This window comes from Poromitra crassiceps, assembly GCF_964638095.1.
Source record: "Poromitra crassiceps genome assembly, chromosome: 9".
NCBI classification, from domain to species: domain Eukaryota; kingdom Metazoa; phylum Chordata; class Actinopteri; order Beryciformes; family Melamphaidae; genus Poromitra; species Poromitra crassiceps.
Window position 1 is genome coordinate 12,333,935 of NC_139630.1, and position 19,564 is coordinate 12,353,498.

General features: G+C 45.3%; 1 protein-coding gene across 1 annotated transcript in view; it reads left to right on the forward strand.

Annotated features, from left to right (window-relative positions):
- Window positions 1-19,017, forward strand: part of cpsf3 (cleavage and polyadenylation specific factor 3) — a 31,456-nt gene extending 12,439 nt beyond the window's left edge. Inside the window, exons 5-18 of the mRNA XM_083642538.1 lie at window positions 947-1,124; window positions 2,471-2,560; window positions 2,650-2,800; window positions 3,452-3,627; window positions 5,780-5,938; window positions 8,007-8,153; window positions 8,757-8,909; window positions 9,275-9,383; window positions 9,760-9,858; window positions 11,889-11,983; window positions 13,885-13,972; window positions 14,766-14,832; window positions 15,012-15,108; window positions 18,105-19,017. Of these exons, the coding sequence (XP_083498664.1) occupies window positions 947-1,124; window positions 2,471-2,560; window positions 2,650-2,800; window positions 3,452-3,627; window positions 5,780-5,938; window positions 8,007-8,153; window positions 8,757-8,909; window positions 9,275-9,383; window positions 9,760-9,858; window positions 11,889-11,983; window positions 13,885-13,972; window positions 14,766-14,832; window positions 15,012-15,108; window positions 18,105-18,206 (1,711 nt within the window). The 3' untranslated portion in view covers window positions 18,207-19,017. The remainder of the gene's footprint in view (window positions 1-946; window positions 1,125-2,470; window positions 2,561-2,649; window positions 2,801-3,451; window positions 3,628-5,779; window positions 5,939-8,006; window positions 8,154-8,756; window positions 8,910-9,274; window positions 9,384-9,759; window positions 9,859-11,888; window positions 11,984-13,884; window positions 13,973-14,765; window positions 14,833-15,011; window positions 15,109-18,104) is intronic.
- Window positions 19,018-19,564: the final 547 nt, after the last annotated feature.

Below are 19,564 nucleotides of genomic sequence, written 5' to 3' on the forward strand. Positions count from 1 at the left end.
TCAGAGTAGGCTACGTCAAGCTCAGGTGGGTGGAGCCTCAGACTGCAGTGCTGCATTCAATGGAGCTCAACAGGCACGTGACTTTTCGTGACGTAATTTGTCCCGGAGGTAAGTTCCGCAACCATTTTCTCCGTAGACATTTCCAAAAATCCAAATATAACGAGTTTTAAGGAGAATTTCGTTTTTTTTTTAACCTGGACCCCTCTCCTCACATTAATTATGATCTGACGACTCACCCAGCGATATCCGCGGCGTTTCTGGCCGTCCTAGCGTTGTTTTGAGATCAATAGCGTCCAAGCCAGTCGTAAAATGGAGCTCCGAGGGGGCCAAGTGGCAGCCTGTCTTTCCTGCATCTAAATAGCCAGTTTTATTCCCGTTTTTGCCACATATCATCATAATCTCATCCCTCAACAACCACCAGACTGATATTCCCCCCGGGGCTGTTTCCTGGAGTCTCCCAGGGATCAAATTACCTCATTCGTGATCTCGGTCACCAAGTCTCGTCAAGTCCCGCGATACTTTCCTGGACAGTTGGCCAGCCGGCAGGAAAGTATCCAGAAACGCCGCGGAGATCGCTGGGTGAGTCGTCAGATCATAATTAATGTGAGGAGAGGGGTTTAGGTAAAAAAAAAAAAAAAATCTCCTTTAAGGCTCGAACCAAGCCAACAAGTCTTCCAGAGAATCGTGAGTGACCATAAAACATTCAGTTTAAGCTAGAACAAAAAAATAACAACGGGGGAAAAACTTTTTTTTCGTTATATGTACCACTGCATTAATCCAAATGATTTCACATGTTCACAAATAGTGATGTACAAAAATCATTTCACAAGCTCAGAATCTTTTGCACTCTTTATTGAGCCCATGCTCAAGTCTGACTCAAGTCCCAACCCAAGTGGTGTGGCTCGAGTCTGTCCGGTCGTGTGACTCGTGTGCCCCCTGGTTGCAGTAACATCTCTGCCGACGACATGCTGTACACGGAGACGGACCTGGAGGAGAGCATGGAGAAGATCGAGACGGTGAACTTCCACGAGGTGAAGGAGGTGGCCGGCATCACCTTCTGGTGTTACCACGCCGGCCACGTGCTCGGCGCCGCCATGTTCATGATCGAGATCGCCGGCGTCAAGGTGACCGCTACCTGTGTCTTAGTGTCAAATTTGTCGTACAATTGAGGGTGCTAAATATATCCCACAATCACTCACAACGTATGAGTTACTTTTGTGTCTTTATCATGCAATCTCAAATGATCTGTGATGTAATAGATTAAATAAAATACACTGATCTTTAAACAAAAGCAATCTATCAGTTCAAACATTGCTTTTAAAATAGCAGATAGGACTTACAGCGCTTTTCTAAGTACTCAGAGATGCGTCGACGCTTACTGAGAAGGAAGGTCAGCTGTAAACATACCTCAGGGATGCAAAGTTTAGTCACCTTTCTGTCACCTTTTTCACTCTCCATGACTTTGCATCCATGATACCTTCTCTGTCTTCTCCACGGAATCTCGTTGACTAACTGTGGATGTTGCCAAGCTGTCACTCAGATCCAGACTGGCCAATAGAGACTTGGATCTTTCAGCATAGGTCCCGCCCATGAGATTTAGCTCAACAGCAAGCAAGATTTATTTGACTTGCAAAAGCAACAGCAAGAAGGATTGCCGTGGGAGGTACGGTGGTGCAGTGGTAAGCACTATCGCCTCACAGCTCGAAGGTCGTGGGTTCGATTCCCACCTGGGCCGATGTGAACACTGAAGGAATGCGTGCCCGTCCGCATGTCCTCGAGTGCCCACCGCCCGGGTGGGGGTCGGCAAAATGGCCTTTCTGTGTGGAGTTTGCATGTTCTCCCCGTGCCTCCTGGGGGTCTCCTTCATATAGGAACCCCCTTCACAAAAACATGCAACATCCTGGTTGCTTATATGGTTCCTCCTCTGATCGTTAAGGGCGCCTGTTCAGAGGGAGGGGAACTGGTTGGAATAGCGTGAACCTCCCACGTGCTATGTCCTACCGGTGAAGCTTCCTCTGTCAGGTGAAAAGAAGCGGCTGACTTGACTACCCATGTCTCGGAGGATGCATGGAATCAGTCTCGGCTCTCCCCAGATCGGCAGAGGATGGAGTAGCAACCAGGATTGAGTAATTCAAATGAGCACTAAACGGGGGATAAAAATGGGATAAAAAATCGGGGGAAAAAACACAAAAAAAAAGAAAAAAAAAAGAAAGAAGGATTGCCGTGTGGAAAGTTTTGCTTTCAAACCTATTCTGTTTGATTGCACGATAAAGACAGAAAAGTAACACTGTTCTATCTATTAAGCAACTGTGGACACTTGGAGGGTTCATCTAAACATAATGCTTTGCGAACTGGAGGCAAAATATTGTTTTTAAAGTTCCATTCCACTATTTTTTTTGCGTCTTACAGTTGACACCTCTTGAATGTAAATTTGGATAAGACTGCTAACTGTGTATTGTCGTGTGTCCAGCTGCTGTACACAGGAGACTTCTCCCGTCAGGAGGACAGGCATCTGATGGCAGCAGAGATCCCCAGCGTCAAACCAGACATCCTCATCACCGTGAGTAGTCCTCTGCTTTATTCACAAGCCCTGATGTGAGTCCACCTGTAACTTTATTTAAACACCTTTCTTGAAACTTTATTGAACAGGAGTCGACGTACGGGACTCACATCCACGAGAAGCGTGAGGAGCGCGAGGCGCGCTTCTGCAACACGGTTCACGACATCGTGAACCGAGAGGGCCGCTGTCTGATCCCCGTGTTCGCTCTGGGCCGAGCACAGGAGCTGCTGCTCATCCTGGGTACATGCACGCACGCACGCACACACACACACACACACACACACACACACACAACTAGCACCCACTGAGCACTGTAGTGTACAGCCACCCTGACCCAGCAGTGTACAGTATTTGTGTATTTATTATACCGTAGTTTTGTATTTTTCATTTTTTTTTATTTTTTATTTTTGTTTTGTTTTTTGTTTTCAATTCAGTTTAGTTTCAGTTAGTTTCCAGAGTGGGTTTGCTAGTTTTAGGTTGATTTTTTTATTTTTATTAGTTTGAGTATTAGTTTTAGCATTTTTCTTAATTATAAAATGGGGGTACCTGTATTTGTCAGGGGCTGATTGAAGAAGTTCAGAAATAGTAAAAAAAAAATACACATTGTCATGTAAACAAAACATCCCAGTCTCAATAAACACATGCATCAATGCCTCCTCATGCTTGTTGTTTTGACAAATTTGACCAAATCGACAAAGACTAAAACGCAAGACATTTTCTGTACATTTTATTTTTATAGTTATTTTTGTAATTACGCAATATCGTTTGTTAGTTTTTTTCCTAACGTTTAATTTGTATTTTTACTTCAGTTAATTAGAATGTTTTTTTTCACCCCACACCTAGTTTCAGCTTTTATTTTAGTTTTACTTAATTATAATAACCTTGTGACAGACGAGTACTGGCAGAACCACCCAGAGCTGCACGACATCCCCATCTACTACGCCTCGTCTCTGGCCAGGAAGTGCATGGCGGTCTACCAGACGTACGTCAACGCCATGAACGACAAAATCCGCAAGGCCATCAACGTCAACAACCCCTTCGTCTTCAAACACATCAGCAACCTGAAGGTCAGCAACACTCTGAGTCACTCTGGACTGGGACTGAACAGTCACGGCTTTCATCCCACAGCAGCTTAAAGGCACTTATGTAACATTTCTGTCTTAAAATGTGTAAAAATGACGAGACCTATGTTATATACTTTTGAGTTGTGTACTTTCATTATCCTAAAAGTTTCCAACAATGTTCAAACCAGTGTTTATATAGTCAAGTCACTATATCTAGAGTCCAAGTCCCAAGTCTGCAGTGTTCGAGTCCACGTCAGAGTCACCAAAGAAGTAGTCTCTTAAAACAGACTGTCTCATCTACATCCGGCGAATGCAGCTATACACAGTCTGTACGTTACACCCCCAGAACATGCACACGGAAGTTGGGAAAAAAACCTTCAGACAGGAAAGAAGTTCGACGGAATCCGACCAATCACGACACGTGTGTCCACGAAAAATGCGGCATATTGGATTCTGATTGGACTAATGAGCGGAAGACCCGCCTTTCTGTGATTCTGATTGGACTAATGAGCGGAAAACCCGCTTTTCTACTTCCCATTCCGGTTGGTGCATGATTCTCCCCCACGAAGTACAGACGGTATGGCGGAAGCATTTGAAAATTGCGGAAGCCAACTCGTCTGTTCTAAGAGACTACCAAAGAAGAGTCTTGAGTCGAGTCCCCATTACCCGAGTCCGAGTCCGGAGTTACTGATCACACGAGCGTGAATCCACTTGTAGGTGGAACACACGTGCCTGCTCTTGCACAACATTTAATAATGTCACGGTATTAATATAGCTTCAATATCTTATCCCAAATTATTACGGTCTATTACAAAAAAAAAGCCGGTCTTTATCAATGAATAACAAGTCAGAGTCCTCGTCTCTAACTTCCGAGTCTGAATGCATGAATGGTCGAGTCCAAGTCTGAGTCATCAGTGCTCAAGTCCTCGTCGAGTCCTGAAAACGAGTCCAGGACTTGGACTCGAGTCAGAGTCCTGGACTCTGACTCGAGTCCTGCAACACTGGTTCAAACCCAGAGAAATCCCTAATTGTATTCAAGGTAGCGGCCTGTCAATGGCGTCAGAGTTTCCCATAAGCGCCGGATGGCCGGACAATTCCAGCCGACTACATTCTTACGGTTTCAGGTCAGGTCACCATCACGTTTTAGATCATGGTGGTTTTCTTAATCTCTTTTACCTGATTTGTGTCATCTGGATCTCACAGTAAGTTATTAGAGAAGCTGAGCAAACGGCTGACGTCCTGTGCCCGCTAAAGACTGCTCCCGTAAGACAATTCCCCGTTCATTTTCTCCATAGACATTTTGAAAAATCCTTATATAACAAGTTTTAAGCCTGGGAACCAAGCCAACCAGCGGTGTACTGAATCGTGAGGGACCATAAAACATTTCACTTGGCGCAAAAACAAAAAAACTGGTCACTGTTGAGCTCTATTTTTAGCGGTTTTAATGAGCAAGTCAGTTTGTTTTGGAGAGGAGACGTCTGCGGGTATCGGCTCCCGGTAAAAACCTTGTGAACGATGGACACTGAATCCTAACCTAAAAATAAAACCGCAATCGTGGTGAAGAAGACAACAACTCCCATGATCCCACGCTACATTATGATGTCATTACATGCTGTCTTTTTGTTATTGTTTGGATTGAGAGACCCACAGCGGTAGAAAATGACATATTCTACGTTTAATGACCAGGAAACCACTGCTTGTTAACTGATGAGAACAACAGAGACACAAAATCGTGGGACACAAATGTGTCCTGGGTCGTTGGCTTTTACTGAGAATGCTACTGAATGGATCTACAGCCACACCACAACAAGCTGACTCTCCCTCCCTTTCTCTCTCTCTCTCTCTCTCTCTCTCTCTCCTCCTCCCTTCTTCCTCTCTCCCTCCCCCCTCTCTCTCTCCCTCTCCCCCCCTCCCTCTCCATCTTCCTCTCTCCCTCCCTCCCCTCTCCCCCCCCCCTTCCCCCCCCTCCCTCTCCATCTTCCTCTCTCCCCCCCCCCCCTTTCCCCCCCTCCCTCTCCATCTTCCTCTCTCCCTCCCTCTCTCTCCCTCCCTCCCCCCTCTCTCTCCCTCCCTCCCCCCTCTCCCTCCCTCTCTCCCCCCCCCCCTCCCCCCTCTCTCTCCCTCTCCCCTCCCTCCCTCCCTCTCCCTCCCTCAGAGTATGGATCACTTCGATGACATCGGGCCCAGTGTGGTGATGGCCTCTCCTGGCATGATGCAGAGCGGTCTGTCCAGAGAGCTGTTTGAGAGCTGGTGCACCGACAAGAGGAACGGCGTCATCATCGCTGGCTACTGTGTGGAGGGAACGCTGGCCAAGGTGCATTCTGGGAAACTAATGATGCCCCCCTTTTTTTATTTTTTTTATTTTATTTTTTTTGCTTGAAAGCGAGGCTTTTCAACCTTCACAGCTGAAATGGCAGATGGGCGTTTTTGTTGCTGATCAGAGAGCCAGAAACCTCCGCAGATGATGGGCAAGTAATCGATGAGTCTTGAGACAGTTCACTCGAAAATAGATATTTTTCCTCTTACCCGTAGTGCTATTTATCCATTCTAGATCCTTTTGGTATGAGTTGTCGAGTTTTGGAGATATCGGCCATAGAGATGTCTGCCTTCTCTCAAATATCCGGGTCATGATTTTTGTAAAGAGACACTGCTGTTTTTTTGGGGGTGGTTTTGCGCTCTGAGCACAACAAGCCGAGTGCCATCCAGTTCCATGATACTGGAGAGAAGGCCTGGCAGATATCATCTCTACGGCCGATATCTCCAAAACTCTGCAACTCACACCCAAAATGATCTAGATGGATAAATAGCACTAGAGCAGGCATGTCCAAAGTCCAGCCCAGGGGCCAATCGTGGCCCTCGGTTTGTCTCAAAATATACTACTATATGTGGCCCACCACACAGTATTGGTTAACCAAGCAAGTTCACTTTACGTTTTTTTTCATTCACCTAACAATGACAGCATCATACAGTTTGTAGACAAGCACCAAGTAGGAACAGGCAGAGCAGAACTAATGTTTTCAGATGGTAAACAAAATCAGTACAATTGTATTGTTTTTTTGTTTTTATTTACCCATATGATGTGAGAAGCAGCTGCCCCCCGGCATTTTCACATGATCTAATCTGGTTCCCATTCAAAAGAGTTTGGACACCCCTGCACTACAGGTAGGCAGGGCAGTGGGTGGCCTAAAGGTTAGGGAAGCGAGCTTGCGAGCGGGAAGGTTGTCGGTTCAATCCCTGGGACCCGGCAGGATAAATCTGGGTGGGGAAAGGGAAAAGGCAGAGCTTGCCCCCTCCCTCATTACCACCATTTCAGCATGACCCTTGACCCCGACCGCTCCGGGGGAGCTGCTCAGCTTCCAGCAGATCAGACTGTGGTTGTACTGGTCAGCTTCCAGCAGATCAGACTGTGGTTGTACTGGTCAGCTTCCAGCAGATCAGACTGTGGTTGTACTGGTCAGCTTCCAGCAGATCAGACTGTGGTTGTACTGGTCAGCTTCCAGCAGATCAGACTGTGGTTGTACTGGTCAGCTTCCAGCAGATCAGACTGTGGTTGTACTGGTCAGCTTCCAGCAGATCAGACTGTGGTTGTACTGGTCAGCTTCCAGCAGATCAGACTGTGGTTGTACTGGTCAGCTTCCAGCAGATCAGACTGTGGTTGTACTGGTCAGCTTCCAGCAGATCAGACTGTGGTTGTACTGGTCAGCTTCCAGCAGATCAGACTGTGGTTGTACTGGTCAGCTTCCAGCAGATCAGACTGTGGTTGTACTGGTCAGCTTCCAGCAGATCAGACTGTGGTTGTACTGGTCAGCTTCCAGCAGATCAGACTGTGGTTGTACTGGTCAGCTTCCAGCAGATCAGACTGTGGTTGTACTGGTCAGCTTCCAGCAGATCAGACTGTGGTTGTACTGGTCAGCTTCCAGCAGATCAGACTGTGGTTGTACTGGTCAGCTTCCAGCAGATCAGACTGTGGCTGTACTGGTCAGCTTCCAGGTGTGAATGTGAATGTGGACTACTGAAATGAGAGTATTGCTCTCAGTGAGACTCCCCCTGTGTAATTAAAGGTTAAAAAAAACTATTGATCAACAGCTCTATCAGCCTCTATCTATAGATATACATTATGATGTTCATTCTATGGTTTTGGACAGGACTCATTTATCCTGTCATCCTAACTGAATAACAAACTAAATGACAGCAAACATACCAAAAAACCTACAAAACCGCTACATTGAAAAACACTATGTAAAGGAAATACAGTTACCTAATTCAAATAGTCCTGATGCAGAAAATGAGCGGTGTTGAGGATGGATTGGGTCAGTGTGTAAATCGTGTGTGTGTGTGTGTGTGTGTGTTCGTTCGTTCGTTCGTGCGTGCTTGTGTTGCAGCACATCATGTCAGAGCCAGAGGAGATCCAGACCATGTCGGGTCAGAAGCTGCAGCTGAAGATGTCTGTGGACTACATCTCCTTCTCGGCCCACACAGACTACCAGCAGACCAGCGAGTTCATCCGCGCACTCAAACCTCCGCATGTGGTAACACACACACCTGCTTTAACCAGTCAACCAATCAGCTTCCACTTTATGTTCTCTTTCAGGCGTTCTATATTAGCGCCTCCTATACAGTCGCACGTCATAGATTCTGTGCTACGCTGTTTGCGTAAGTATCACGTGTAAATTATACACCCAGAAAAAGGGCTACGCTGTAAATATAATCCATAGACGCCTCTCCACAGTTTAGCTGCAAGGGATAGCATTACCTTGCTGAGTTCTCAACAACCGAGCAACAGATTTCGTCGTAAGCGGCGGGCTTACCTAACGTAGCTAACAGCTAGCTTGCTAGTTAACATGCTAGCTCATCCTCAGTCAGAATCCAATTGACATTACGTACGACTAATAGTTTCACTTATAGTCATCGTCCCATTTTCGTGACCAACTTACATTTTTGAACTTGAGCACAAAATGAAGTTATTTGTCAACAAATATTTTTGCAAACAGTGTGGCTAAATCTTTCAACTCGCGTATCCGCGCGAGCAAACTTGCACAAGTGAAGCTTTTTCTGCCATGGTGTGAACGCACTGCGAGTCCAGGTCTGTGTCGATGAGGCTGAGATGTTCTGATGTGTCCCGTCCCGGTCAGATCCTGGTGCACGGCGAGCAGAACGAGATGGCCCGTCTGAAGGCGGCTCTGATCCGCGAATACGAAGACAACGACGAGGTGCACATCGAAGTCCACAACCCCCGCAACACAGAGGCCGTCACCCTCAACTTCAGAGGAGAGAAGCTGGCCAAGGTACCGAGTCAAGTCCATGTCATTCATGTCGTGTCTCAATGTACAACAGCAAGTCAAGTCAGACCAAACCAGAGTCCAGTATGAATTTGATAACTTCTAAAATATCTTACAAATCTCATCACTTTCAATCGAAGTCATTTACACAAAACACAAGATCTCAAGTCAAGACTTGATCAATTCATCAAAGTACCAGTCACGTCGTACGCACTTCAGACTGTGACTTGAGTCCAGGTCATGTGATCAGGTCATGTGACTGTCAGCTGTCTGTAGGAAAGTGGATCTGTGTTTGTCGTCTGCTCAGTTTTGCATGCGGTTATGGAGCTGTTGTGCAGTCCCTCTGTGATTCCCAGAATGCTTTGCTGCAGGTGATGGGCGAGCTGGCTGACAGGAAGTGCATCCAGGGTCAGAGGGTCTCCGGGATCCTGGTCAAACGCAACTTCAACTACCACATTCTCGCGCCCTCCGACCTCTCCAGTCAGTACACTCTGTGTGTGTGCGTGTGTGTGTGTGTGTGTGCGCGCGCGGGTGTGCATGCATAGTGTTTATCATTTATACACTCTTTCACATGCTTTCTTAAGTTGGTAGAGATTTATCTATACAGGCTCATTCCTGGCTCATCCAGTAGTTGGCTCAAATGTTTTCAGAAACCCATTTCCGTGAACCGTTTTCATAATATAAGAGTTACCAAACGAGCCGCCATGTTTTTCCAGTTTGAAGGCTTTTGCCGGGGCTTACGTCATACGGAGGTGGGCGTGGTTTCATCTAAAATGGGTTGGAAAAATGATTGTGTGTTGCCTTCAGGGACCCTGGTTTTCCTTGCTGTCTGACCTGTGTTGCCGTTTGTGTTCAGACTACACAGACCTGGCCATGGGCATGGTGAAGCAGACGCAGGCCATCCCCTTCAGCGCCCCCATCTCCCTGCTGGTCAGCCAGCTGCGCAACCTCGCCGGTGAGTCACTGCATCTTTACTGCATCTACCCCGTGTTTTATCTGACTGTGTCTATTCTTTTTTTGTTGGTGTTTTTTAAGGACTGGGCAATATGATTGGAATCAATATCACGATAATCATAAGAATTTTTCTCTATCTATATATCATGTTATGGTTCATGTATGCAAAATCATATTTTGCCTGTGTGAACATTTACAACACGCCAAATCTCAACTCTGTTTCTACTGTCCTGCCGTCTTCAGGTGTCTTATCATTGTATTTATTATGATGACAGTTGTGTGGTCCGTCTTCAGGTGTCTTATTGTATTTACTATGATGATAATTGTGTGGTCCGTCTTCAGGTGTCTTATTGTATTTACTATGATGATAATTGTGTGGTCCGTCTTCAGGTGTCTTATTGTATTTACTATGATGATAATTGCGTGGTCCGTCTTCAGGTGTCTTATTGTATTTACTATGATGATAATTGTGTGGTCCGTCTTAAGGTGTCTTGTATTTACTATGATGATAATTGCGTGGTCCGTCTTCAGGTGTCTTATTGTATTTACTATGATGATAATTGCGTGGTCCGTCTTCAGGTGTCTTATTGTATTTACTATGATGATAATTGTGTGGTCCGTCTTAAGGTGTCTTATTGTATTTACTATGATGATAATTGTGTGGTCCGTCTTAAGGTGTCTTATTGTATTTACTATGATGATAATTGCGTGGTCCGTCTTAAGGTGTCTTATTGTATTTACTATGATGATAATTGTGTGGTCCGTCTTAAGGTGTCTTATTGTATTTACTATGATGACAGTTGTTTGGTCCGTCTTAAGGTGTCTTATTGTATTTACTATGATGATAATTGCGTGGTCCGTCTTCAGGTGTCTTATTGAATTTACTATGATGACAGTTGTGTGGTCCGTCTTCAGGTGTCTTATTGTATTTACTATGATGATAATTGCGTGGTCCGTCTTAAGGTGTCTTATTGTATTTACTATGATGATAATTGCGTGGTCCGTCTTCAGGTGTCTTATTGAATTTACTATGATGACAGTTGTGTGGTCCGTCTTCAGGTGTCTTATCATTGTATTTACTATGATGATAATTGTGTGGTCCGTCTTCAGGTGTCTTATCATTGTATTTACTATGATGATAATTGTGTGGTCCGTCTTCAGGTGTCTTATTGTATTTACTATGATGACAGTTGTGTGGTCCGTCTTAAGGTGTCTTATTGTATTTACTCTGATGACAGTTGTGTGGTCTGTCTTAAGGTGTCTTATTGTATTTACTATGATGATAATTGTGTGGTCCGTCTTCAGGTGTCTTATTGTATTTACTCTGATGACAGTTGTGTGGTCTGTCTTAAGGTGTCTTATTGTATTTACTATGATGACAGTTGTTTGGTCTGTCTTCAGTTGTCTTATTGTATTTACTCTGATGACAGTTGTGTGGTCCGTCTTAAGGTGTCTTATTGTATTTACTATGATGACAGTTGTGTGGTCCGCCTTAAGGTGTCTTATTGTATTTACTCTGATGACAGTTGTGTGGTCCGTCTTAAGGTGTCTTATTGTATTTACTCTGATGACAGTTGTGTGGTCCGTCTTAAGGTGTCTTATTGTATTTACTCTGATGACAGTTGTGTGGTCCGTCTTAAGGTGTCTTATTGTATTTACTATGATGACAGTTGTGTGGTCCGTCTTAAGGTGTCTTATTGTATTTACTATGATGACAGTTGTGTGGTCCGTCTTAAGGTGTCTTATTGTATTTACTATGATGACAGTTGTGTGGTCCGTCTTAAGGTGTCTTATTGTATTTACTATGATGACAGTTGTGTGGTCCGTCTTAAGGTGTCTTATTGTATTTACTCTGATGACAGTTGTGTGGTCCGTCTTAAGGTGTCTTATTGTATTTACTCTGATGACAGTTGTGTGGTCCGTCTTAAGGTGTCTTATTGTATTTACTATGATGACAGTTGTGTGGTCCGTCTTCAGGTGTCTTATCATTGTATTTACTATGATGATAATTGCGTGGCTGCTGTGTTGCAGGAGACGTGGAGGAGGTGGAGGGAGCAGATAAAATCACTGTCAGGATCTTTAAGAACATCACGCTGGTCCATGAAGCCGGCATGGTGCTGCTGGAGGTCAGAGCAACTCACACACGGGCAACTTTCTGAGGCAATGCTGACGGCAATATGGCCTCCCAGAATGAGTTCAGTCAATCTGGGGATTCTCTGCTAACCCTGAACAAATTGATTCATCCTTTTTTTTTTTTTTTTTACACTTTTATTGTGTTTGTTTTTTATATAGGAACAAAGAACAGGTGATGTCTGGGACCTTACATTCCACTCATTAAAGAAAGAAATAAGAATACAATTTCAAAAAAGAAAAGACCTTAAAGTGCAGGAGCGATTCACAGTATTACCGTAAATGGAATGGTAAATGGACTGCATTTATACAGCTCTTTTATCCAAAGCGCTTTACAATGTGCCTACATTCACCCATTCACACACCGAGGGCGGCCAGCTGCCACGCAGGGTGCCGGCACAGCCATCAGGGAGCAATTTGGGGTTCAGTGTCTTGCCCAAGGACACTTCGACATGCGGACTGGAGGAGCCGCCGGGGATCGAACCACCGACCTTCTGATTGGTGGACGACCCGCTCTACCTCCTGAGCCACAGCCGCCCCATTAACAAGTATTAACAACAAAGGTTCAAACGGAGAGAGACGAGACAAAGGTTGATTATTAAGTTTCTATGTCGTAGTAGTGGACCCTTCTCTTTTTGGAGTCGGAGAGAGAAGGATGGAAAGAAGCGGATGGAATTCGCTGTATTGACCAGGAGGGCAGTGGTGGGGGCGGGATTCCTCTGCAGCCAGCATTTGGTAATTGATATTTTTCTATATATTTTTCTATAAATATCTTCAAGAGATATGCGTCACTTCTGCCAAGACCATCAGGGAGGATTCCAAGATACAGAGAAGCAAAAGAGAAGTCCAACTTCAGGGCCAGGATCTCGGAGATGAATTGATGCACTTCTTTCCAAAACGGCTGTGCACATTGGACACAGTCATAAGATATGTGCATCATGGTCTGCCGGCGTCGAGCCACACTCCCTCCGGCAGGAAAGCAGAGATACATCCATTTCCAATGGATTCGGGTACTATAGAGACACTGCGGAGCGCGTCATCATTCAGAAGCCACGCCCAAAACGGGGGAAAACAGAAACCCCCCCCCCCCCCCCTCCAATCCTGGCGTTCTCCTATGTCACGTGCATGGTTGCGTGTTGCACAAAAAGATCGTATATACGGAAGATGAACACTCCAACTTACTTCCTTGACAGCTAGATCCACATTTTTCTTCTCGCCAATTCTCAATGGCTTCCTTGTTTTGCTCAGGAGTACAAAAAAACTTGAACTGGCGATTATTTACATTTGTTGTCTGCGCAGCCCACCACACAGCAGCTTTTAGCTATGTTTAATTCAAGGATAAGCGATAAGTAGATCAGCGTTGAGATATGTTGAACCAGGGGCGTAGGCAGAAATTAAATTATGGGTGGGCCTGGATAAAATTGGTGGGGCAATTGCATGACGAAAGTTTGCGCGCAAAGCGTCCAAACTTCCTAGATGTCATGAAGTCGTCATGCATTAGACTCTGGAGATGATGTGCCCTGCGTTTTTAAGCTACAAAACCATTCGCTTGCAAGGCAGCAGCAAGTTTGCCTTTAGAAAACAATAAAAAAAAAAAATTGGGAAACGCCCCTGTGTTGAACTCTGGGCAAAAGTGGCAAAATGGAGCTGTGCGCGTCGCCAAGGGCAGCGCTGCCACCTAGTGGAGCAGCGCCGCTCTCCCCTATAGGGAAACAACGGGACAGCGGGCGCAGAGCTGTTTTACCGCGGCTCATCTGTAGGGGGCTTAAGATCAGAATACTCCACTGTTTACTTTCATATTGAGAGTATTGTCTTAATCGGGTTAATATAGGAATATTGCAGTCCATGTAAATGTAGTTATTGACTCTGGTCTGTCTGTCTTTCTGTCTGTCCTCAGTGGCTTGCCAACCCGCTGAACGACATGTATGCCGATGCCGTGGCCACGGTGGTCCTGGAGGTCCAATCCAACCCCAAAGCTCAGAGATGTGAGTGAACACTCTGCATGTGCAGTCTGAGCTGCTTCTGATTGGTTTGCTGCTGTCGACGTCTGTGACATCATCACACTCATGTAGAGACGTTTGATGGCTCTGACACCAATTCAAAATAATGATCATGCATTGAGAAATGTCCTTAAATAGGGATGTGCTTTTCAAGCACAAATACTATTCCATATCCACTGAGAACTATTTGCGGATTCCTCAAAGATCACCCACCCCCCTGACTGACACCCCCCCCAACTGTAAAAAATGAAAGTGTGTGTGTTGCAGTAGTAAAGTGTGTGATGAGGTTTTGTGTGTGTTGTAAAGTGTGTGATGAGGTTTTGTGTGTGTTGTACAGTGTGTGATGAGGTTTTGTGTGTGTGTTGTAAAGTGTGTGATGAGGTTTTGTGTGTGTGTTGTCAAGTGTGTGATGAGGTTTTGTGTGGTAAAGTGTGATGAGGTTTTGTGTGTGTGTTGTAAAGTGTGTGATGAGGTGTTGTGTGTGTTGTAAAGTGTGTGATGAGGTTTTGTGTGATGAGGTTTTGTGTGTGTGTTGTAAAGTGTGTGATGAGGTGTGTGTGTGTGTTGTAAAGTGTGTGATGAGGTTTTGTGTGGTAAAGTGTGATGAGGTTTTGTGTGTGTGTGTGTGTGTGTGTTGTAAAGTGTGTGATGAGGTTTTGTGTGTGTGTTGTAAAGTGTGTGATGAGGTTTTGTGTGTGTGTTGTAAAGTTTGTGATGAGGTTTTGTGTGTGTGTGTTGTAAAGTGTGTGAGCTTTAGTGTGTGTTTTGTGTGTTGCAGTTGCTGAAGTGAAGAAGGAGGGTCTGGACATGGATGTGTTCTTGGACAGACTGCTGCTGATGCTGCAGTAAGTCAACACCTGCTGGCTTGTTTTAACCTGCCTGGGGTGCCAGCCGGGTGGAGTTTTCAAAACCATACAGCAGCTATGCAAGTAAATATCTATATAATAATTATGTCAGTAGAACTGATGTGCTGTGTGTTTGTGTGTGTGTGTGTGTGTGTGTGTGTGTGTGTGTGTGCGTGTAGGGACATGTTCGGAGAGGAGTGTGTGGATGTGAAAGATGGGCACCAGTTGAACGTGACAGTGGATGGCGTCTGCGTTCACATCGACCCACACAGCAGAGTGAGTAGAAACACTAAAACCATCTGTTCAAGTCCTGATTCATTAAGGTCTCCAGTTTTATTCTACGTTCTGCTGTCTGTATGTGTGTCTCTCGTCGTCTATGTGTCCTTGTTTCACGTGCCACCTGCTTCCAGAAAGTGCGACATCACGTTGAAGCACGTATGACATCACGTTGAAGCACGTATGACATCACGTTGAAGCACGTATGACATCACGATGAAGCACGTATGACTGTTGTCTGTGAACTTCTCTAAACTAAAACCTGCTAGTTCTCATTATAAACTCCAGTGCCGTGCCCGTTCCCCCCATGCACCACCCCGTGGGTGCTTCCCACCACACTGCACTCCATCAGGTCCCCCTAAGCACGCTCCATAAGTTTGAAGTCGATCCAACAAACGGTTCTCGAGATACGCGAAGGACAGAAGTCGATCGGACGGACAGTCCCGGAGATGCGTGAAAGCTGTGATCTTATTGGTTGAATTGCACCAAGTTTACCACTGGAATTTCTCGGGTTCCCAGCAACACACCCGCCAAGTTTTGTTGCCAGTAGGTGGCACTGTGACTATGCATAAGTCCAAATTGCATGAAATGCGGCACCGCACTCCAGGAAGCGCCCTCCGCAAGTTTGAAGTCAGAGACGGACACTGCCGCCATTCTAGTGTAGATTCTCATTTTTGGAACAGTAATGAATTTGAAGGAATTGGGCCTGGAAAGCCCTTGATTAACACGTTGAGTGCCAATGACGAGATATCTCGGCTTAAAAAAAAAAAAAAAAATTTTGACGGTGGGACATCGATCAACCCCTTTTACGTCTCCTATACCAATATTGGAGGAAGAGAATGTGTATAATCTATTTTACCGACCAGCTAAGTGGTGACAGTGCTCTCCAGACAGAGAGAAAGCCAACCAAAAACAGCCGCGGGAGCAAGCCATTCTCAAGGAAATGGCTTGGCGATTTTACAGTCATCAGTCACCAGACTCGCCCGAGAGCGGCCGCGCCAGCAGCAGCACACCGAGAGCGGAGAGCGGTGCTGGCGTGGGGGATTGCAAATTTGCATAATAGATTATGGGTGAAACACACTTTGAAACACCCGCAGAAAGGCCAGAATCGCACGCATTCCGAAAACCCAGAAACGAACGAGCCTCATTCTCATACTGTAGGCGAAAACGCTTTCACGCTGCTGCACACCGGCGCACAACGGTGGGGGGTTCCAAAAATAGGCTGGGTGGGCAGCATAAAGCCTAGAATCGCACAAAGCTTCATCAAAGCTCTCAAACGAAAATCCAAGAAACGATTGAGTCCCATCCACAGTCCACACTCGCCACACTCGCCGACGAGGGGCCGCCAGAGAGGGAGGCTGCTCACTGCTCAGACAGGCAGGAGAAACTAACTTGTGACAAACGCCACCAGACACGCCCACGGAGGGAGGAATTTAAAGGAGAGGGTGTTCAGAACTATATTGTTCAGATGTCTGATCTCTCACTGATGCCAAAAATAAATGGTTAAAGTGACTGTTCTGCCTGTTTGATTGAATTTCACAAAACTGCGATTATCTCAGCTTCCTGTCTCAGACGCTCAAACCATGCTGTACTCAACGGCTAATATCTACATAACTACTAACTCTACAAACTAACTCTTTTAGACAGAGAAAGCACACATTCTATTAGTACTTTTGTGAACTTCGTGTTCACAAAGTCCAAGCAGAAAATTATCCTCGGCTCTTGTAAAATGAGCCAGAATCCTCAAAAAACGGCTTGGCAGAAGCTACCTACAGTAAAAAAAAAAATGGCTGGCAGTGAATGTGTTAAAGGGATAGTTCTGTTTGTTTGAAGTTGGGTCCTATGAGGTACTCTCATACAGTCAGTGTACTGGGTAAAGCACTCTGGACGCATCCTGCACCGAGATAGGAGAACTGCACTTCAGCTGCAACAGGCACAGAGAGCTGTCTGCTGAGTGTGAAGGGGGCCATGAGCAAAAACGTAAAAAACAACAGAAAGAATACATAAAATGCTTCCATACTGCTCACCTGGCATAATGCAAGTCTCCACAAGCCCTGAGATGCTAAGTTGACTTGAAAATATGTAATTTACACCCTGTTTTTCGCTAAAATCGTCACTATAGCAAGGTTGTACCCTAGTTGTTGTAATTTCAGCTGCTAGCTCCAGTGACGATTTCAGCTAAAAACAGGGTGTACATGACATCTTTTCAAGTCAACTTGGCATCTCAGGGCTTGTGGAGACTTGGATTATGCCAGGTGAGCAGTATGGAAGCATTTAATGTATTTTTTCTGTTGTTTTTTACGTTTTTGCTCATGGCCCCCTTCACACTCAGCAAACAGCTCTCTGTGCCTGCCGCAGCTGGAGTGCAGTTCTCCTATCTCGGTGCGCGATGCATCCAGAGTGCTTTACCCAGTACACTGACTGTATGAGAGTACCTCATAGGACCCAACTTCAAACAAACAGAACTATCCCTTTAAGAAGTAGGGCTGGGGATGTGGTTGATATCAATATCACGATAATAATTAATAATATGAAATGCTTCAAATTCACATTAATTAATCAAATTAATGTTCATCTCACTGAACCAAATGGTAATGTCATGTGGGATGTCAAAACAGAAATATTCAAATAATATTCCAACCATACCATACAGCAGAAATGTTTCACCACATTACAATGTCTTGATCTTCATATCATCACGATATGATTCCACTGAATGATGATAAACTATAATATTGAATTATCGCCCAGCCCAATAAGAAGAAGGTGTAAGAACCCTGATTGACGTTGTTGCACCTCCCACTGGTCGCTGATAGAGGCCGCTAAAGATCACCTAACGCCCCGCCCCCTTTACCTGTCTGCTGCCCCTCACCTTTACCTGTCTGCTGCCCCTCCCCCCTCACGTTTACCTGTCTGCTGCCCCTCCCCCCTCACCTTTACCTGTCTGCTGCCCCTCCCCCCTCACCTTTACCTGTCTGCTGTCCCTCCCCCCTCAGACGGTGGCGTGCGATGATGGCGGCTCGGAGGACGACTCGCTGAAGGAGATGGTGGAAGTGTCTGTGCAGCGGCTCTACGAAGCTCTCAACCCCCTCTTCTGACCGGCCACGCCCACTCTGTGATGTCATCACTCCGCGCCCGGGTTCCCGCCTGCGGGGAGTGACTGTGTCTGTACAGGACATTTTTGTTAAGAAGCTTTTGATAAAATGTTTTCCTCTTTCATTCCTGTCTTCCTTTAACAAAGACGGACTCTTTGTTTAAAACGCGGTTCCAAAGGAATCCTTGGCTGATGGCTTTTGTACTTGTATTTGTAATATCTATCAAACAAATGTCAATGCAGATCATTTCCTTATATTGAAAATAAATGTCAGCGTTTGGCTGTGACTGCAGAGTATTTTGGAGTTCCTTCAGCTTTCTGCAAATCCTGAAAAGGTCTGAAAAAATCTTACTTAGCGTTTATCTTTTAAATAGGTGAAGAATTGGGTAACAACAAGTGTCCACTGGACTTGAAGAATTGTAGATGTTTCTAGAAGAGTTCTTGGGAACACTTTATTTAGATAGTTCATCTACAGAGTATTTGTAACATTTCAACAGCTTGTTGACATTCAACTGTTTCACTTTTGTCTGTAGATGTTTAACAGATTGTTTGCTTCCCAGTCCACAAAAGCCATATTACAGAAACTTTCCCCTTTTAAGAAGGTGGCTGTGTGGCCAATGAGACCAGCATCACTGATGTCAGATTTATGACATCACTGATGATGTCATCAGTGGGATTTATGACATCACTGCTGATGTCACAGTGGGATTTATGACATCACTGATGATGTCACAGTGGGATTTATGACATCACGGATGATGTCACAGTGGATTTATGACATCACAGTGGCACAATCACAGTGGGACAGAGAAACAAACACACAGACAGAGCCCCAGCTCCATACTGATGATGATGATCATGATAATTTGCTATCATCTTGCTAGTATTGATGTGATAGCTGTGCTGAATACTGCACTGTCAAAATCCTCGTTTGTAATATTATGGCTATTAAATGATCTTGAATCTTGAAAATAAGATGATGCTGAACTTTTTACTGAAAGGTGAACACAACAAGGCTAATGCATTTCTCTAGGCCACCGATAGATGGCCCCCTCAGCACACCAACTGATGGAGCTGGTTGCATTACTAGATAGAGAGACCCCACTCCAGGCTCCGCCAAGAATGCGTAATACATTGTACTCTTCCGGTCTCCTAAATGGGCGTGGTCATCCGCTTGTGATTGGCTGTCTGTCAATGGAATTGAACTTCATTGGCTGACCAGTCTCCTAAGTGGGCGTGGCTTTGGCGAAACCTCTGCACAGATACAGGAAGTGACTGGAAGTAGGGGTGTCTATCTATATTAATGTCTCTGGTGTTACCATGCCAACGCCAGAGGACCCGCCCACCGCCCACACACGAGAA